At 35.8% G+C, this 21672-nt stretch overlaps 1 protein-coding gene across 4 annotated transcripts in view; it reads right to left on the bottom strand.

Annotated features, from left to right (window-relative positions):
• Positions 1-21672, bottom strand: part of LOC111630248 (netrin receptor UNC5C-like) — a 110439-nt gene that overhangs the window by 35153 nt on the left and 53614 nt on the right. For 2 of the 4 annotated variants that reach the window (XM_023374326.1, XM_023374327.1), the window contains exons 2-4: positions 17662-18024; positions 10911-11195; positions 5186-5353 (exon numbers count right to left, since the gene is read on the bottom strand). In XM_023374326.1, coding sequence (XP_023230094.1) covers positions 5186-5353; positions 10911-11195; positions 17662-18024 — 816 coding nt within the window. The remainder of the gene's footprint in view (positions 1-5185; positions 5354-10910; positions 11196-17661; positions 18025-21672) is intronic. The other 2 variants (XM_023374328.1, XM_023374329.1) reach the window with 2 other exon arrangements.

Here is a 21672-nt window from a genome sequence, read left to right as displayed (position 1 = left end):
AAATTACACTCTAATGTTTAGTACAATTGGAGAAAATTTGTAAGTAATTTGCCTGAAAATGTCTAAAACAATTGTTTTTATACAAAATGTACCATAATTTCTCTATAGAAATAATTTATTTTTAAATTTTGTTCATAGATACAGAGTGCATATAGATACTTTGCATCTGTATTCAAAATTGCATTATAATATAAATTATATAGGCCTGTAGAAAGATTATTCAGATAAATAAACTATTGAGAATATGAAAATTTTAAATGGAGACTTTTATATATATATTTGATATCTTTTTTAATGTCTATAATTTTTCTGGGTGGTTTATAGCTAATTCATTGCGGAAATGCATCTTTGATACTTTGATACCAAAAGCGATAATTCGTTAAATTCCAACATTTTTACATACATTTATATAAAATTATGCTGGATATATAAAGATTATATGTGATATTATATAGTAATTTCTATATCACTTTTATTTATTTTCTTTTGTTGACGTTTGGATCGTGAATTATCATCCATTCTGTGTGGAAATTTCCTTCAATTCTAACGTTTCTTACGCATGCATATATATATATAGAAAAATATTTTAACTTTACTGTTTTGATATCGTTAAGAGAACACAAAGTATAAGTCTGTGTTAAAAAATTACCAGAATAGAATGCTTTTGGGTTATCCATAGACGTCGATAGCAAATATTTCTATCAACCAAAGCTATTACTAACGTTGCAAAAGGGTCAAAGCTAACGTAAATTAAACCAATCGTAGAAGCGTTCTCATAGGAGAAATTCCGAGAAAGCAAACACGATTCGCCGAACAATTTATCTTTTGGACGACGTTTCTCGATAGGTTCAGAATATTGACCTTATTAGATCACGTGGCACTTTCTAAACTAGGTTCGTACTAACAAAACAGTCAAAATTGATACGTCAAACGTCATTCGTCGTCCTGACACAACTCTAATGGTTTCCATTCAGAGAAAGTATAAAAAAAAAGGAGAGAAAAAAAAAGACATTAAAGCATCTGCGGACAGAAGTCGAGCTTTGGATAGATTCTTTTAGGCGGACATGGAGACAAACCCCTGACATTTATTGGACTAGGTTTCTACATGGCTGATACATGATGCTATGTTCACTCTATTTATCATCCGACTGCAGACATGCTGGTCGATCTGACAGCAGAAGAATTGCTTACCCGATTGCAAAAGTCTATTTTTTGATGTTTTGTCATTACTTAGCGCATTTCGCTTCAATTTGCTACTTCTCAATATCGACTGATGCCATGCATTCTTCTCCGACCGCATTCATCCTTCCTTCCATCATCTTTATTTTCGAAATATCTCCTTCCTTTCTTTTATCGTCTATTGAATGGCGGATCTTTTCAAGTTTTTTTTTTATCTTGGAGAAAATTTTTTAATATAAGATTAATTCATTATTTTAAAAATAATTTCCGAGTAGAATGGAAAAAAGTTCTCTTTTTATCAAATATATCTTTATCTTTGCTTGACTATCGCTTTTAGGGACTTGTAATTCACTTTTTACTGCGTAACTTGTGTGCTATAAGTAAAGAACTAATCAATAACTCAATTCCAAAATAGCTATAATACACTTTTTAAAGATTTAATACAATTTTTCTTCTAATGTTTTAACATTCGAGGTGTTCCACCCAAAAATTCCCCATTAATATTTTTCAGATTTTTGTTTTTTGAACAATGTTCGAAAGAATATCAAACCTCTTACTTTTTACTGAATTATTAGCCTACATTTATATGATTTTTATATCAAACAATCCATACAAAAATTTAAAACTGTATCATCCGATTAGAATTCAATCTTCTGATGTGTTGCAGCTTCGCAATAAACAGAGCATTACCTAAGTACTCTATTAAATTTTCAGGAATAAAATATTTTATAAACAGAATCTATCAAAGTATAAGAAATCTTGCTTAATGTTTATATTTAATACGTGAGTTTTATCCTAGAATTTTAAAATATGCAGACTAGAAATTAGATATGATTTGAGTGATCTTGAGATTTTTTTATTGAGGAAGCCATCATATTACACCATTAAATTAAGAACTCCGCCCAATACTATTCATTAAATTCTTTAGAAAAAGTATTTTTATGAGCCTTACCATTTGGTTCCTCTTTTAGGAGGAGTTTTTTTTTTATCTCTTGAAACTATTTTAAAATTTAAATCCTCCACCCACTCATCACCCACATCATCAAATCTACTCAAAATAAATCTGCTATCTCCCCGAAAGTCAGACAAATTGGATAAATTAGGAAACCTACAATAGTCTATGACTCATTGACTGACTCATTCAGAATTTCTAAGATGATGCCCGTCAAATGGCATCCTTACGTTATGGATCAGTTTATTTGTAAAGCAAGCAACAATTTAAAAACAAAAGTAGAGAGCCAAGTCGCTTATAAACCGGCTCCCCTTTTTCCTAAGCTAAAATAATGGAAGGACATAAACGTCACTAGTTGCAAACAATTTAATTGCATTGTATCTGTGCAGAAAACAAGTCTAGAGATGTGAACTGGCGACGTCTCCGAGGTCGTTTCATCAACAACTGTTTTCTGGCAAGACAGGAAACATCATTAGGAAGAAGCAAAGGAAGTCGTTGAGACAACGCAATCGCTGTTCACATGATTTCTCGTGAAATTTGATGAAGATTTCGCCTACCGGAGTTGACGACGTGTAATGTTACAAAATATGATTTAAACTTCTCTTAAATTTTAGTGTTTAACCCCCCTTTGCAATACATCAAGCCGGAAGGATAAAAGGTTAGAATTTTTTTTTACGATGGTGGTGTTTTCGATTGAGTCATCCCTTCTCGGTGTAGAGTGGTATGTGCAGCCAAGAAAACATGTTAGGTAAATCTATCGTAAAAACTGTCGCTTTGATAAGAAGCACGGATGAATCCCCAGCGACACAAATCGTCGTAGCTCTACTTTTTTCGATAAGAATGGACCTTAATGGAGTATGAAATCTTCTCGGAGTGCCGGGGGTTCGAGTTTTCTCGTGTCGTTATTGCTTCTTCTTCTCGGTAGATATAGATTTACACGTCCATTAACTCTTTGGTTATAAATCGCAATCGGGTTGAAAGTCGTCCAGGCAAACGCGACGGGCGAACAAACAGGGCGTAAGAAGAGAAAACAACAGATAAATGCGGGAAGAAGTTGTAAATAAAAGACAAGGAAAAAAAAGAGAAAACGTGTATAGACATCCTGGTAAGAGATTCCGAATGGTACGTTTAGATAAAGTGACGTAGAACAATGATGGCGGAGGAAATGTGGCGAAGGCGCTATTTTGTAAATATGTCGCAATCAAATTCTCAAAAAGTATTGATAGATGACGAGATGAATTGGAAAAGGTTGTTTGCCAGACAAACATCAATCAAGAGGAGTGGACGACAGTCTCTGGCTGTCACTTCTACGATTAACGAGCTTCTAGTGAAAAGAACTGCACAATGCATTCAGACGACATTTCTGGCGGGAGTAGCACTTTTCCTATTGATGCTAGCGCATGCTCTCATCACGTAGGGCGTCGTTAGATGCTGCAGATAACGGGTTAATGACTTAGTTTAGGTTGTAGCAGTTAGTTGCAGGCATCGAATGTAAATACGAGCCTTCTCTTATCTTTCCATCCGAATGTTATACTCCCGTTTAATCTTCCTTTATGATGGGGATTATGTCGTCTCCCTTCGTCTTTTATGCTAGTTTTGGAGCTGTTGGTACCACTCTCCGGACGTTAACCGTAACTACTCATAAGTCAGGTAGCGTGGCAGGTACTTAACTTACCTTCTACCTTCCCATACGTGATACTCGACTCGGGTCAATTGGAGAATGCTACCGATGTTGCCGACAATGGAGATTTATCGGGATAGTTTGTGCAGGGAACGTTAAATGGCATTTAACAAGCCATTGTAGGTCAGTCGTGCAACTATTTTACTCACTTTCGTCACTGTGTGCTATCCGAATTCAGTAGGGGAATATAACTTCTTATGATTTTATAAAACCATTTTGATATATTTTATATTGAAGTAATTCTACTTTGAAGTTTCTTACGTTTAGTATGAGTCCAGTCGAGGTTTTTTTTCCTTCTTTACTTCTGAACACCCATCATTAGAAATGTCGTTCTCTGAGGCAGCTGTTGGAGGAGCGTGTTGAAAATTTCCAACAATTGTGGCCAGCAAATGGACTCAGACAATTAAATGTTACTAATTATCATCAGTTAATTGTTCAAACTTTGCATTGATGAATTAACGAAGAACAAAATGATTTCCGGGATAACGAGGAGGGTGGTCACAAATGGCGCATCTATCCTGCTTGGGCATTTACATAAAACAGACACGCAATCTGGTTAGCAGCTTCATAAACTAACTTGATTTATAGATTGACAGACTCTGGGCGATTGCATTTTGCCAGATTAGTCGGCACTCGCTTTATTGTTTTCCTCTTGTTGGGCAGTGGAACAGCGCGAGAGAAAACTCTCGGGATATTTTAGCTCACGTGATAGAATTTGTCGTGTTAGACGCTTCTTTTAGCAAGTTATTCTTCCATGTCACATGACTAACTTACGCCTCTTGTACTCCAGAATAGAACGTTAATAATCGCGTTTACTTTGCGTGGAAACTCTATTGGGAGTTATCGCACGCTCTAATCGAGAAGGGCTCGAGTTTTTTATCTCCTTCCTCGCCGCAATACCTGGAAGAAAACCACGTGATTAGGTAACCAGACACCCAACAAAAATCAAGCGAATCTCGCCCGGCACATTCAATTATCACGCGATCAGCACCGCAACCGCAAATCAAGGCTTATAGGGTGCGGCGCATCACGTGACTGGCAGAAAAAAATCATCAGGAGAAATTATCGGGAGTAAGTTGTTGCTAAACAGGCAGAGTAAATTATGATGCAAGAAATTGATTTCTGCGCAACAAGGAGCAAAAGAAAAATTAATATTTTGGGCGAACGAACCTTTAATTTTATTATCAAGGCGGAATTTAATATAAAAATTTGATAAATTTATCCTAGAAAAATCTCCAAACATCCATTAAGTTCATCGATTCTCGCTCAGAAGCATCTCGACTTATAAATGATTTTTTTAAAAAAATGATACTGTTACTGTAACAATACGATTCGTTGATACTGTTTAAATAAGAGGATGATATGCTACATACCAGGACATATGGTGGTGCAGTCTGCTGTCTGCACGCTTTCTCCCGTGCATAGTTCGCCTCCATTGAGCGGAGCCGGGTTGGTGCACATCCTGGTGCGTGTTTGAGTCGCTCGTCCACATTGAGCGCTGCAGTCGGTCCAACGGCTCCACGTTGACCATCCTCCATTCACTAACATCGATAATCAGAAATTCTATATTAGCTTAAAGAACGTGTAGATTTATGCTTTTACATTAACCAAACAGGGCATAGCAACGAAGTAGAGTTCAGCTTGATTAATTCTTCCTTTATTAAAAACTGAGTATCTAAATTGCTCTATTTACTAGATGCTATTACAGTAATAATAGTACTTTAGCGGCATTGATAGCGCTACCATTTTAACCCTTGAATATTTCTGCAATGTTACATTCGTGCTAGAAGTTCAGTGACATGTTTGCGAGAATGAAAAGATGAATTATGCTTTCATACAGTGGCGCGTTATAGCTTCATGAGGCTCAGGCAAATTTGTGTTAGGGGGCCCCGTGTTAACTTCAGGAATTTAGGGGGGAATCTTTTCTTATGAAAGATTGGTTTGGGGCCTCACATAAAATTTCCCTTTTCGCACATAAGCATCACTGCTTTTATAATAATAATTTTTAAAATGTCATCTAGTCTAGTTTCTTAGGTGAAAAAACAAAGAAAAATTCATTTATTAACAGCAAAATTGCAAAATAATTGCATTGACATAATTGTAGTTTAAAAATTCAATGTAAATGTATAGTGATACTTCTGTAATAACATCAGTAATCTTCTTGAAGCAACATAAACCGCAGCAACAATAAAGAATTCGAACTAAATACGTTTAAGCAATAAAATTGGCATAAAATGAACTGCTAGGTCAGATCGAGTTTCTCTTCTTTAATCTTCTGGTAGTTTAGGATCGAGGACAAATGAACGTAATACTAATATAGTAATAAAACTAGCGGAGGAGGAGAGAGGAGACAACTCGAAACCAGGAATTGAATTTTCTTTCCAATTTCGCTGCCAATTTCTGCAGTTATAAATGCTTTTACAATAACAAAAAGTACTTTCTTAGTAACAAAGTGTATTAAGAGAGGCGTAAAAGGGAAAACTCCTGCCACCTAGTCAATAAAAACAAAACGAAAAAAAAAAAGATTGCTTCATTGCTTATCGGGGAGATAAAAATACTACTACAGCAACAAAAACTAACGAGGAAACGGGAGCGCCTGTGTTATAATAAAAAGAAACGATCTCGGCAGGGCGGACGAGTTGACATTTTCTTGCCGAATGACCGGATATCTGGGAAAAGGGAAGAAATTAAATAAAAATACTAGTGCAGTAACAAGAAATGACGTACAAGTGGCAAAGCGGCATCCACGCATCATTAGTAGCATGAAATATAAACCGAGCGCAGTCAGTGCATGTGGCTTTGATTATATTTTGTGCTATATTTATCTGTTTTGTATTTACAGACCGCCGTTCTTCGTTCCAATGCCAAATATGTTTTAAAAAAAGACTTACTTATGCAAATGTTCCTAATCAAATTACATTCAGCTGACAGAAGGCTTGCTACCGGTTAGTAGCCATACGAATGATTAAAAATTAAACATTGAAACGATGTAATAATTTTTTTAAAATTGTAAACAACGAAAAATTTTAATGGATTTTAGTATTATACGAATGAAATCTGAACAAAGAGTATATTATTTTCGAGAAAATAACTCAGGCGGAAGAGTATCAAAGAGCAATTTACGACAAAGAAACTAAAAAAAAAATGAGTGATGAGATTTGATAAAATTTACTACGGGAGCAACAAAATGAATTTAAAACTAGTAAACAACCGGGATGAAAGCAACAAGTGACATAACAGCCGTATCTCGTCACCTACTTTACGGTAAACAACAAAGTGAAAAGTTGCAGATCTACTTCTTCCCACTGCCATAGATAAAGGTAACAATTTATTACTATAGAAGCACAATCTTGACAATCAAACCACCGGACGATTTTAGTAATAATCGGTTTGGTTTCGGGTAAATATGGAAGATTGGTTATAAATAATTGTATAGAACAACTTCCTGCACCCGACGTAGGCGTTGTGGCACTCATAAGGCTGAGGAATAGTTGCTCTTGTTAGACAGCCCAACATCAATCAAGACAAACAACCGAAATTACAGGCTCGCCACAGTCCAATTCGGCTTCTACAGACTAATGGACTCTTCCTACCGACACAAATTATAAGCTTGGCCCACCTGAATCTCCTCGGGGTCGAAGAAGCTCTAGGGTAGAATGCCTTTGTGCTCTGTTGACATAGCTTTAATAATTACATATTCTTACAGGACGCATGAAGAATGTTCTTATTTATTCATCAGTTTCATATACAAAAGCTCTTTGTTTGAATTTCAAGTTTGTAGCAAGTATACGAGCGGGTCTTCTTAGAAGAAGACGAGAGATAGCGAAGGTTTGAAGAAAAGCAACTGTCAGAAGAGGACTAAGTATAGAAGTTTTAGTGAGATGTCTATCAAGAGTGGAGCCTTTCGTCAAAGGCGCCCAACCTCCCCTCCTCTCTCCTATCTCTGTCATCTCGTCCAAAACGGTCGGAACCAATGAATAAAACAAGTATTTGCCGGACAAAAAGGGAACAAACAACGACAGGGCGGTTTGGTCGGAACCGCGGGTCAAAGGTCCTGCACAACACAAGAATGCATTGAATGCTGTAGGGTTCTGGATGGTACACAATCAACCAAAGTGGACACGAGTTCAATACCGTTAAAACGCCTTTCTTCGAGGTCAAAACGGATAGACTGTTAGCATTTTCGCTGGTTCCTAATATGTCAACTGTTTGTGTTAGATCCGGTCGGCCGCTTTGTACTTTGAAACCTTAAGAAGTAATCAAGAGATTGGTTTGGTATTTTTGTACGTATACCAAGTTACACGCGCGTATCAGTTCAGAAGAGAAGCCGTAATCAAATTTTGGCAGATGTTTAAGCATGCAAATTAATGAAACTTGGCAAATTTTGATTCAGTTATCGTTAAAAGTTGGCATATAACAAACTAATTCAATCGAAGCGTTACTTCTGCTGCTGCTACTATTTTCGTTCGAAAGTAAGATTAATTACCGACGTGGACAATAAATAAAATCCCTATATGCACAACAACGCGCCAATAAGGTAAACAAACGGATAAATATGTTAACAAACAACAAAAATTGCAGTTGATGACTTCCAGGATAAGTTCATTTATAGTCTCGAGGCATTCGCCATCGTCAATAGTTTGTACCCAGTTCATTTTTAGAATCGCCATGTGGCAAATTACTGCCAGAATTGTTTACATAATCGTCGAGAAGAACGAGGTCGGAATAAAATCTAGGTTCAATAGTAAAGAAATAAACTCGTGTGTCACTGTAAAAAAATCTTTTACCGATCGAACCATAAAATTCGTTGAAGTAATGTTAAAAAAATTGATTTTAATCGTTAAAAAGATTGATTAATTGAACAGAATCGATCTGAAAGCCGAATAACATTAAAGTTCAAACTTTGTTGATGGATAATTAATCTCTAGTTAAGAACGAATGGCTAAATTTTAGATACAAGATCAAGTTATCTTCTACACCTCACGATTAAATTAGCTTTATAGTAAAGCCAGGTTTGTAGCTACGAAGTACGACTTGTTGTCAGTAATTCGACCTTTACTACTGGAAGGCTGAAACGAGAGGAGAGCAGATGCTCTTTATTTACTCATTAATTTTTTTTTCTTTATGAAAAGGATGTAAAAACATAGAAGTGCAAATGAAGCAAAATCATAAACAAAAAGCCAAAATTGTTTAATGGATCTACAACTCTTCTTTAATTGACGTAAAAAAATGTATGACGGTCGCGAAACACTGAATAAGAAAAGCAATTATTGTTTTAAAAAACATCCAACATCATTAAACAAAATTATAAGAAGGAAACTTAATACAAACTGCGTTTCTTTCTCCTCCTCCTCCTCCTCCTCCCGCTCTCCTCCTCCTTCTCTTATATATTTTTTTGTTCTTTTTCTTAGTTATGGCACTCGATAAAAACAGGATCGAGCCAACTTTTACATTACCACAACTTGCCGTTCTTTAATGGAACAATCGAAGAGTGGAACTTTCAGATTGTAGAAGGGCTAAAGAGTTTGCTCGATATTTAATTCTCTTTAGATGTCGACTTTAAGCTGCAAATGGAATTAAGTCCACTATTATCTGCACGCCAGCTGCTGAGAAGCGAAGACCTCGTCGTAAACTGATGCGATGTCATTACGTCGCCCCGTGATGTCCGGCCCCAAATGGACGTTTGGCGAGGTAGCTGCATCGATTAATGAGGTGAAGATGCTATCTGCGGTTTGGTTTCTCCATTTAAACTATCTACTGGAGGCTCGCCTCCAAAAGTTTATTTTTTTTAAAGTACTTTTTACATTAAGAAGGTGTCCAGAATTTCGTGTCTCTACAGAAATTTTTATGCCCTCCTCTCTCTCTCTCTCTCTCTTTGTGTAATTTATATAAATTATTTCTATAAATATTAAATAAAACTTGGTTTCTTGGGTGGTTCCTCGAATGCCTCGTAAAAAACTTCTATCGTATCTCGCGTTATATAAAATAAATCCACTTATAGTAACTTTAGTTTATTTACTACAGCAACTAGAACAAATTGCTACATCATCAAGCAATTGCTCTTTATACAAACTCCAACTCTAGAAAGACCCGTAACATTCTTAAATTTTACAACCTATTAAAGTCATCTGGATTTGGAAACTTAACTTCTTTATGTGGCATTCTCTTCTATAAACGTCGAGCAAATTAAATAAGGAAGATGCCTGTTTTCATTAAAACTACATCAAGGAAATTAAAGGGTTATTTTGATCATTTAAAAAGAAATAAAAACGATTAATTTACAAGATTACTCAGTAGAAAGCGTAAGAGAGCTAATTTGGCCCTTTGGCTAAAGAGAGGCAATTAGGATAAGTTAGAAAGGAGCGTATCTACTTCAATGATACGATATCTTGCAAAATAAATGATAGAATGTCTATTGGAAGATTTTTTTTACCTTTATCGAAACCTTTCACAAAAGTCAGGTATAAAAATTCCTTCGACTATTCTGCAATTTCCTTTTCCTCTCGAAAAAAAATCTACTACTTTTTTCTTCCTCTTCCTCCCGGAGTTTTAAAGATCTTATCGTTTTAACGACTCTTTCAAAGGCTGTTAAAAGAGCCCTTCTACCGAGTTGTAGTGGGTTAACATTGTTTTGCCGCGATGATGAACCCAGGTCTCTTTTTAAACTGCTATAGAGTACAGTTGAGAAAATCTATTGATCCAGTAGTCAGACTTCTATAGAATGAAACTAGACATATTTTAGTTATAAGTTCTTATATAATTTCATTACAGAATACTAAACGCTTCTTGCAAGCATGCACTTGCTGAAATTTTGTAAGTGAAAATTTACATTTCTGAATGTAAAAAGGATCTACACTTTCAAATTTGCATCGTTTACCTTATGAAATTTGGTACAGTAGAGCTTATATATCAATTAATCACCTTAAAATACTTAAAATTAAGAGATGTAACTTCAAAGGGTTGCAATTTGCATATTTACTAAACAATATATCGCAAGATAGGAAATTTCTTGGTATACTTAACGAATGAAGATTAATGCAGTGTTGCACTTTACTTCTTGCTATTATGCCCAATTTTTTTTATCATAAAATCACCTACCGTAGACTAGAAGTGCGGCAGTCTCGCTGAACCTCTGTCCAGCTATATTCCTGGCTCCGCACGTATAATTTCCCACATCAGACAATCTGGCTTGACCTATTAACAAATTTCCTTCGTTGGAGATGATGAAGTTGGGATCTTTATCCACTTCTATAATATCGCCATTATGTACCCAGAAGACGTCAGGCGTTGGTAGTCCTTCCGGTGGTAGACACTGCAACGACACCTGCCTCTCGAGCTGGATGTTGACACTCAGAGGTTGATTCAGGAAATGCTTCTTCAAGTCTACCAAGAAGAGAAGTACGGTCACTCATGTCAGCTTCTTTAAATGTAGTGATTAGCATGAATTAACGCTTCTCTTTGTTAGTTAGATGTTAGAGAGTAAGAAAGAAAAAGATTTTGCCAACTTATTCTTATACAGCATTTCATAGAGTTAGTGAATCTGTAATCTCTAAAGCACACTTCTCTTCCTGCACGTGATTTAAAGCACTCCCTTCTCTTAGCAGGACATTGAATGCGATGCAGTCTCGATAAAATTGGAAATCTAGAGACGAGAAACATAACGATTGCCATTTTTCTCAACATAAATCGCGAATAATGTTTTATTTGTCTCTTCTACATATCTAACAGAGACTGACTATTGCAAGAAAAAGAGAGTTGAAGGAGGTATTTTACGACTTTATAACTTCTTTAAAAGCTCGCCAACTCGTCACCACCTACATTGAATGCTTTGCACTTTCATAATCAGCAACAGTACCCCTTCAGAGAAAAAGAAAATGGTGCAATGAATGGCGAACAGCATTGACTAAACAATCTATAAATATGTCGGCAAAGGGAAGGAAAAGTACTCAGTAAATATAGCAACAGCATCAGTGGATATCGTCAACAGCTGAACTTCTCCACTTTCACGTCTTAAACGTCGGGTTGGGCATTTTACATTTGAACGATATGTAAAAGTCCCAGCGTGACTATTATACGCCTGACTTATCAAATGGGGTTAAAATGGCTCCCTACTACAGTTAGAAGTGAGTTACAGTTACACGTCTGAACGTCAAGACATTTTTACACCATCCAATCCAGTGGAAAAGCTCTTTGGTACAGTTAAATTGGAGAATATTTTTTAATATTTATACAAAATTTATTCGGATTTTAGTAGTAGGAACATATTTTTTCAATTTCTTACAAATTTGCAACATCATTTTTCTGGTAAACCACGTTATTCGGTGTATTTTTTAATGGAAGAATATTAACAAATTTAATCATAAGCGGGCACATTTTGCACTTATAATAATTCCAGTGATAAAATTGCAGAGAATCACAAATAACATCATCAAAACAAGCTTGATTATCAAGATAAATGGCGAAAAGTCGAGAGAAGTAGAAGCAGGAATGTGCTTTTTAGAAGAGAGATGGTCATATTGACACACACTAGAGACGAGAGATATGGAATTAGACGTGGCTGTCAAGATAGCAAATTCCTGAGGAATTTCACACCCGCCGGAAATGTGAGGGGATTCCAAATTTTAATTAAATGTCCGAACAAAATAACTACTGACCCTTGGCGGTCACCATCTGTCTGCCACTTGGCTTCAATATAGATGTTTCCCAACCTGGGGACAATTTGTCTTGCTGTCATACGAAATTTTAACTTTGAAATATAAAATTCCTCTAGAGCATCCCCCTATACTCTCAGGTCGATTTTTGTACCTTAATTAAAACTTTTAAGATAAAGAGCGTTCGGTACTACCATTCTTACTTTAACTCCCAGGCACGGTTGTGAGAGTAACAATTCAATAAAGTTCACTTATTTTGAATTGATCCACCTGTTTGAATTTTGTGAAGTAACAAAGCTGTGTGCTAACACATTGATTTTTATCATATTCAATCATCAAATATGTTTAACTTGATGTAGAACTTTCAGTTTGTAGCGTTAATAACTTTTCAGTTTTATGTTTGCATTGATTACGTTGTAAACAAATAAGATTACGTTAAATTAGAATTTTCTTCTTATTCTTTTGGTTAAGTTACAAATTTTTTTTTATAAAGTCTGGACTAAAATAAAGTTATGAAGCAATATCTTTGTTGTCGATTGTCATCGAGTGAAGGATCTTCAAAGAATGAACAGCTACTATAGATAGGGGCCATTATAAATAGAGGAAAAGTAAGTTGGACTCAAACGAAACGCTTTATCCTCCAGATATCCCGATCTATTTATTATCCGAACATTAAACATCTCGGTGGCAGGAGTGGACGTGAAGAAGTTGAAGAGCCACTTCACAAAACTCCTCCCGCACAATGGCAGCAACGAGAGCCAAACGAGCCACTTTACCTTTTCTCCTTTTCTAGATTGCTTCCCTTTTTTTTGACAGTTTACCTCCGCTTCTTTTTGCAGTCATGCAACGTAATTTAGCTTAACTTTTCTACTAAAAAAAAAACTTTAAAAAGATAACTCCAGGCTAGCCTTCTTCCACTTAGTTGGAAAGGAAATGTCCCAACTCGATTACATTTTTTTGCTAAAGGAAGAGAAGCTGCAATCACTAAAAAATAAAAAGCCCAAAAATTAAATTTAAGAAGTGAAGTGCGTTAGATTGATTCGTCTGTTTGAGAACTCCGATCAAAAGTAGAGTAATAGGTCAATACATGACTTGAAGCCAGCCAACTTATGCTAATGGCAAAAAATTATATTTCAAATTGGATGACATACAATAAAGATACAATAAAGTCTCCTTTCTCGGTCAGAGTCTTTCTGGGGGTAATAAAATTCGTCTCCTATACAATTGCTCCCTCGTAAAACGGCCTTTAATTACGGACCTGACAATGACGTTGTGACCTTGTTGGCTACAGAGGCAGACAAAAGGGGAATGTACTGTACACCTTAAACAGAAGAGAACGGAAGCGTTAGGCAATGCGCAAGTTAAGCCTTTAAAGGATAGCTTTGTACTAATGCCCAGTTGCAGAGAACCAGTTAAAGTTAACAGCTCTGCTCAGCCATTTGCTGCCGAAAAGACGCATGGTTATAGCGACAACATTGCACGCCGAGTGCTCAGAAAAGCGTGAATGTCACCCGGTGGTGGATGGAGCCGTCACCAGCTAACTAACCCTAGCTTCTCGGTTACATCTCCATTGTCCCCGCATTCGGCTGGTCCTGACATCAGCTCCACCCCTTGCGAGGCAAAGATTAATGTCCCGTGACTTCTTGCCCGCTTCTGATAATCAATCTGTGACCGCGTGTCACAGACAGTCACCCAATCGGGATCTGTCACGGCGAGATGACAATGGAGATGCCAGGGTGGATACACAGCCACTGCATCTCCGCTTAGGTGGACTGCACTTCCTCTCTTATTAACTTTATGCTCCGTAAATTACAGTTACAGTTAGAAATACGTAACAACTAATGTCCATCCTTCCCAAAACATCTCCAATTGTCTTTCGTGTATTCGTTTGTGCCACCTCTAAGCGTGACAAGAAGGTATAACCCCTATCGGTGCCCCCGATTAACACATAATAAAGGAGAAGAGGGGGCACCGACCGAGTTGTCAATACTCTCCTTTTTTCGGTACATCACGCCCCTTGGCAGATGGACAAGAACAGAATTCGTATCTCGACAGTTATGGAGCCATCTTGCCATCATCCACGGAAGACAGAAGTCGAAGAAGAAAAGGAGAGAAACAAAAATGACGTCTGCTAGCAATAGGTGACGCTTAAAGAGTTACTACATTTAACAAATTAATTCTCCTAACGGCCGTTTTGTGTCTTCTGAAAGTAGTGGAGCGTTTAATCGAATGACTTTTTCTTCTTAGAAACACGCCTCTTCTCTTTCATCAGATTAGAAACGTTCCATCGACAATTCTTTTCATTTTTTTTATTCGATTCTCGCACACAATAAGTAGTATAACTGAGAGCATTGTCGTGACGCCTCACTTTAGCGATTGTTTATTAAAAATAGACACGTTGAAAGATGAGGATAAGTCGCCCCACCCCAAACGAGGTCAAAAAGGTAACGTGACGTAAGAGTGGGCGGCATAAATCTCCAAGAGCATTCTTCATCCTCTCCGGCTCGTTAGTAGTAGTAAATTTTAGCTCGTTATTTCATCCTTAAACCATTCGGTGTTTAAAACGCGGGTGTTTTTTTTCTATCTCAAAAACTGTAAATTGATAGAAATCACATTTCTTTTAAAAAATCTGCTTAAAGTTGAACGAGAGAAACTTACTTTCAGTAAAGGAGTACCATTTATACCATTGGAGGATTTCGCTTGGGATGGAAGCCGAAATTGATTTTAAACTTAAAAAAAGGGGTGAAAGAACGAATTTTCGACTAAAAAAAAGAGAACTTAATCTAGAAGAAAGTTCGAGAAACTTTTTATAGGGAGAAGAAAAGATTCGAGTCTCTGACTGTACATTCAATTACACGTGTAGCTCGTTTTGGACACTCGGGATGGTGCAATTCTTTTCATGTCCTGCCAAGGTTACTCTGATTAGCTTCTCCCCAATGCAGCGAATCAATAGCTTTGCCCTCTGCTGCCTGATGGCCTCGGCAATTACTTGGTGAAAGCGAAGGAACGTCATTCCTCTCTTCCTGTCAATCCACAGGTGTGTTACCTTCATTGGACTAAAATTTACTTCTTCCTTAAGTATAATATCTTGTTTATTTGACGAGCTACTTTCCTGCAATACCAAGTTAATGCTTTACTGTAATTTGGCAATGAAAGCTTCATCGTTCAGACCGTTTCCAGTCAAAAAACCGAAATATTTTGTTAGGAACAGTACTTTTTTAGCAAGAAAAATAAAAGAGAAACAACAAGACGAGACCCGATCAAAGAAATTGGATCTTAAACATCTCATAAATTTATATTATAAAGGAAAGACGATTCTTGTTCTTGTTCGTGTAGAAGTATAGTGTAATTACTAAGGCCTATTTGAAGATAAGTGTAATTACTTTACTTATAAGAGATAGGCGTAATTAGGACTTCGAAAAAATACGGGATGGTCCGTCTCCGGAATGATAAATTGGTCGAATTACCTGCTATCTTACCTTTACTATTATAGTAATAATAATAGTGCGTGGCTTAATGTGTTTTTATCGTGATTCGTTTTGTATGTCTTGTTGCTGTAGTTATATAGATTTGCAGAAGTGGTTGTTACCGCAGAAGAATGTATGAGCTACTATTGTTACAAGTTGTACGGTAATTGCTCAATGTTTATTGTTATTGCAACAGTATCGACCAGGGATTTATCCTGAATTTGTTATCATAGTGAAGGATTATCTAGTCAAAACAAGTGTTGGATGTCGATACTCGTGTTTGTTACGATAACAGTATCGTTTACTTATACTGTGTTTAATCTACTTCATTTACTATTGAAACTGTTCATTATACCCTTTGTATTACTTTTGTTGTTAAAGCAGCACATTAAGTTAGTCGAGGCAGAAAATGCATCAGAAATCTTGTTTAAAACGGCAAACAAAGGAGAAGGAAGCAGTAAAGCGTACTTGTTAATAAGAAAAGTGTGGGAAAGGAAGGTTTTGTTGTGACGCCTCGACACCAACCAACCTTAATGGTCCCAAATTAAATTAAAAAGTCATTTTTTGCCACGTAATCAATCGGCCCGGATCTTCGAAGCAGAAACAAACGTTCCGGATAACACAATAATTAATTTGTACGGATCATTAACTCAACTTCTCCCTCGGGTCCTTAGAAATTTTGGAAAGAGAAAGAGCGAGCGCCCGTCAAGACAAGAGAAGCAAGAATTTTCCTTAAAGGAACAACAGCAACTCCTTGCTGTACGGTAAATAGGATCGACCGGGATCTAACGAAATCATTAACTCTATCTTAAAAGCAAAGCAAGTTTATCTGAAGCGAGTCATTATCGCAACATAGTCGTGTCATTAAATCGATATGTTTCCCTAAGAATTGAATTGCTTCCATATATTATCGATTTTCCAATGACAAAAAGCGAGATGCTAAGTACTCGCAGATTGAATAACGCTGTGTAAAAAAATGATGCTACAATAAAGTCACGTGGGAAATCTTCCTTTGCATGTTTACTAATGAAATCTAATACTTTTTCCCCTTTATTAATGCCGATTCTGCATTTTTCTTGCTCTTTAGTTGGCGCCGATAGTCCGAATAATTGAAAAAAAGGCAGAAAAATATAAATTGGTCTCTACTATCTTTCCAAACCAGAGATACAATACAATTAAGAAATGTCCTTCTTGTTACTGTTAAGAAGAAAAAGAGTTAGAATTTCGATAGTGTTGGATTATTAACTCAGTGCTCTGAGGAAAAATGAGGAAAAGTTAAACCAAGATTAATTTAATTTTTTGTGAGAATTCAGTTTACGGAAGACAGTAAAAATTATTGTAAAGTATCCAAAATCATTAATGCAGCAAATCAATATTAATTATATTAGTCATCCTTAATTGTTTTTCGTGTGGCAGAAATCGATTAATGTTCTTAAATTTACATTGTAAGAATTAATTTTTGTCATAAATTAAATTTTCGAATATTAATGCGGATTAATTATATTTAAAACATTTTTATGATAGATTTTAATTACAAAAAAAGCATTGTTTCATATTCACTTTAATACATTTCTCCATATCTGCTGTGTTGGTTGTATAAGTTTAACTGTAATCGAAGAGGTGTTTAACACCCCCTCCAAGGAGTAAGTGAAAATAAAAATTTGACGATTGTAACACGTGTTTTGTTCTCAATACTAGTAAAATACCAGAAAGTAGAAGAGCAGTACTTACAAGCTACGTTGATGATGGCTCTACGGCTCTTAATTCTTCCTGTTGATGACCAGGCGTAACAGATGCAGTTATAGTTATCAGTCCCGTCATACTTCTCCACGTCGGATCTTGTGATGTCGACAGAAACTTCCACGTGTCTTACACCCGTCATAGGGTTGACAAAGTCCTGCTGGCTGTGCTGCCTATTGTCCACTAACTGCCCATTGCACTCGAAATAAACCTGCAGAGCGTGACGTGCTTTGCAAGATAGTGTTGCGGGTTTGTTACGAACAACGTAAGCATCTTGGGGTTCCTCGATGAATATAGGAACGTTAGAAGGCTCCGGATCTTCAGTGGGTAGCGGATCTAGCAGGAAACCACCGCCTAGAAAGAAATTAGGGTGCTTTATTTATAAGAGAACGAATAAAAGTAATGGATATTTTTTAATATTGCATAAACAGGAAGGTAAGTTTTCCAGTAGGATCGATAATAATACATTCTTAAAATAACAAAAATACTTGGTTCGTGTTTAAATGTAAATATAACTTACCGAAATTGAAAATTTATTGCATAAACCCGCTTAAACTATCGACAAGCCTTTAATTTAGGAACAAGGAAGAGAATGCATAGAATCGGTCCATCTCTTCCATTTCTCTTTGTCAGAGAGTTGCTAGATTCCGATTTCTTTGAATGGAGAGGAAGGCAGTCGAATCTAAAGATCTTAATCCTGCCGAAAACAATACTGCGGATGCAAATGATCGTTTCCATAGCAACCTATAGGCCCCGGTCTAATCTCTCCATAGAGCAGATTTGGTAAGCTCTATTGAATAACAGCTTCCATACGTCATTTCATTCTTTATGAAGTTTGGAAGCCGGAATCGACTCTGAACCAATTTTTATTTTAATAAATAAAAAAGCGATTACCTACGGTAGCGTACGATTATAAATAGGGATGTAAGACAGGTTTTTGTCCGTACGAAATTAAGAAAGCTTCTTACAGATCCAACACTACAAATTCTTGGGGAAGAGAAGTAATTAATGAGACATTCAACGGTCAAGAAAAACGATGGGGGAACTCTTCAGACCGTCTGTGTTTGAACAACTCTTGTCTGACAAGTAACCTTGTAGTTCAATAACGTGATGTTTTACCTCATCCCCTCGAGTCTGACATTTAACCGGTTTTCGCCTGAAGAACAGTAAATTCTTTTTTTTTTTTCTTTCTCTTTAATTTTTTCCAACAAGGCAAGAATGGGATGTCCAACTCCACCTGGATTTATCCTTTTGTGTTTCTGAGCCTCGGGTGTTTTATCACTTTGTGATTGTCCTTCTTTAATTATACAACACAACTAGCTCATTCAATTCGGTCACCTCTAAACGCATTTTTGTCTATAATCTTCTTCTTCATTCTTTATTAAGCTACAAATTCTTCGTGTTCATTTTATTTAAGTAAGCGGAAAGGGCTACACTATGCTCTATTTTTAAATTTTTCGTAAATTTGAACTTAAAATTAATTTAGCAGTTACATAAATCTCCGCTAGATGGCATGACTAAACAAGTAATTGTACAGAGTTTTGGTAGTTTTATAGTTTTCTGACTCATCAAAATTTGCATTTTCAAATTGAAGTGGAAGGAGTATCTAGAGCACGATAAAATTACTAAAAGCGGAATTTCTATTATAAAGCAGAGAATTAAAATATTTAATTATTCTCAGTGAATGTAATTTTAGTAAAGATAAGTTCTAAACTATCGGAAAAATACAGTCTAGCCTCGATATAATGTTTCCCTACATAGCGACAGTCAAAGCTCGTGAAAGAATCTTCCTCGTAACTATTAAATGATGGCATCTTTTGTTATCTCGGAATTGCCAAATGCAGGAGTTTGCATTGCAATGGGCATTGTTAGCACTAAATCACGTGACTCCCAAAATCTGTGGCATTGTTAGCACAAATCACGTCACTTTCAAACGCTCAAACTGCAAGCTTGTGTGTACATCTCGTGTTCGAGTTCACCCGCTTTTAGCGCTACACTCGATTTAGTGACAATTTCTATCGAGGTTTGGTTGTATTTTCGTAAAATAAAATATTAAATCCCAATATAAGTTTTAAAAAATCATTAAAAGTTAGTAATTTTTTTCTATAATTTTCACAAAATTAACTTTTTGTTATAGAAATGCTTCATTTTTTGCTTCGAGTAGTGTCAGCAAAATTATTATTATTTTCTTTTTATTTAGTTTCTTATATTGTAGAGTAATAACGATATTGTCTCCGGGTCACAAATAGATAGAATATGAACTGAAACTAACTTTTCTTTTCTAGGAAACGAAACAATATCGAAGGAGAGAGAGAGAGAAGAGAGAGAAAAAAATTCGATATAGTGATCATTATTTTTTTTCCAAAAATACACCATCGCTTATAGTTTTTAATTTCGGTCGAAGCTCCTTTCATATCAGATTAAAGGAAAGCTGCTTCTTTCGATTTTTTGCAGAAGAGCCAGGCCAAATTCACCTGACATTGTAGAAGATAAGAATCCTTTATCCGACAGTAATAGCCCTACCAGCATTCCTTAACGCACAATATGGTGGTTTGTAATTGAACTATACTTTAACGTTGCTCTGGGAGTTATCTAAAATAACGGCACTTCTTCCGCAACTTTCTATGGGTATAACAATTGCTGTCTTATACCATTCGGCCCAGAAAACAATAAATTGTTTTAACGTGTCGTAAACATTGTCTAGACAATCCCGAGATCTTTCCAACGCCTAATATGTTCTGTGTAAGTTGTGACGAAGCAGTTTATTCGTCTATTTGTACACCGCGTTATGTCTTCTCTGTGAAATCTTTCAAACTGCGAACCAATATTTGGTCTTCCTGCGTATACACAATGCACAAATATGTGAAAGTCATTTTGATACGGAGACACATGGGCATTGATCGCTAGAAAATGGCGTCAATCTGTTTACATATAAAAAAATGAAAATATAAGAACTATCTGTAGTAATATATATATATAGTCTAAAAATCGAAGCTTGGGTATTGTTTTTCTGGCAGTTTTATGCTTTAAACATTTGGTATTGTCTTCGGAAGCGACCGCATGTCTGGACTAGGGAAATCTGTTGCATCAATCTTTGCCAAATTTGGCATGCACGTCGTACGAGAAGTAACTTAAACATCATTGTTTTAAAACGAGATTACTCTTCTACCATTGACAGTTGTTGCTTTTTCTATTATTTTTTTTTCTGTTCTATAAAGATTGTTCTGTTCTGTATTTAGTTTTTATTGATTTCGTATGTACTGTACAGTAAGTCTAGTAATTTTGTTGTAGAAAAATCCAACTCTTACAAAAAAAAAAACTCGAACTGTAAATAGTATTAGGAATTGCTTCGTTAACTTAATTAATTTAAATTAAATATTATCAAGGGAATTGGATAAAAAGAAGTAAATATTTTAGCAGAATCGTCAGGAAATCCATCAAGATCACCAAGAAGGTCACGTAAACGTTAATGATTTATTATCAGAAGGTCAGCAAAACATAATAGAGGAACCAAATAAGAAAATATTCAAATTTTTAAAGAAAAAATATCAGAAAAATCCTGGATTTCGGAATGTAAGAGGGACATTTTCTATTGACTAAAACAGGGCACTCAAATTTCAGGTGCACATTGGTTATTTGATGTGCGTCCAACTCCAATTAAAGTGTTTCCGTTTTACTCTATCTTCATATAAATATTAAATATTCCGGATGCGGTAATTGCTTTATTTTTTTAGGACGTAAGAGAAAAAAAAAAACTTTTAAAAAACCAAACTAAACTACCTTCATCCGGCAGTTAGAGAGTTTCCATTTAAAAGAGACAGATAAAGAATTTTTATTTTTCCAGAGTTATTTTTCTAACTAATGCAAAAGCAACTATCCTTATTTGTTTTCGAATTTTCAAATAAGTTCATTTACATATGTAAATAAATTTCTTGGATAAATCAAATTTCTACAGGCGAAACTTTTCAAATATTCGCAAATATTATTTTCTCATTTAAATAT

The sequence above is a fragment of the Centruroides sculpturatus genome, unplaced genomic scaffold (assembly GCF_000671375.1).
Source record: "Centruroides sculpturatus isolate CEXI.00-Female unplaced genomic scaffold, Cexi_2.0 scaffold645, whole genome shotgun sequence".
NCBI lineage: Eukaryota > Metazoa > Arthropoda > Arachnida > Scorpiones > Buthidae > Centruroides > Centruroides sculpturatus.
Note: the sequence above shows the minus strand (reverse complement) of the source record. Positions and strands in the feature narration are given on the sequence as shown.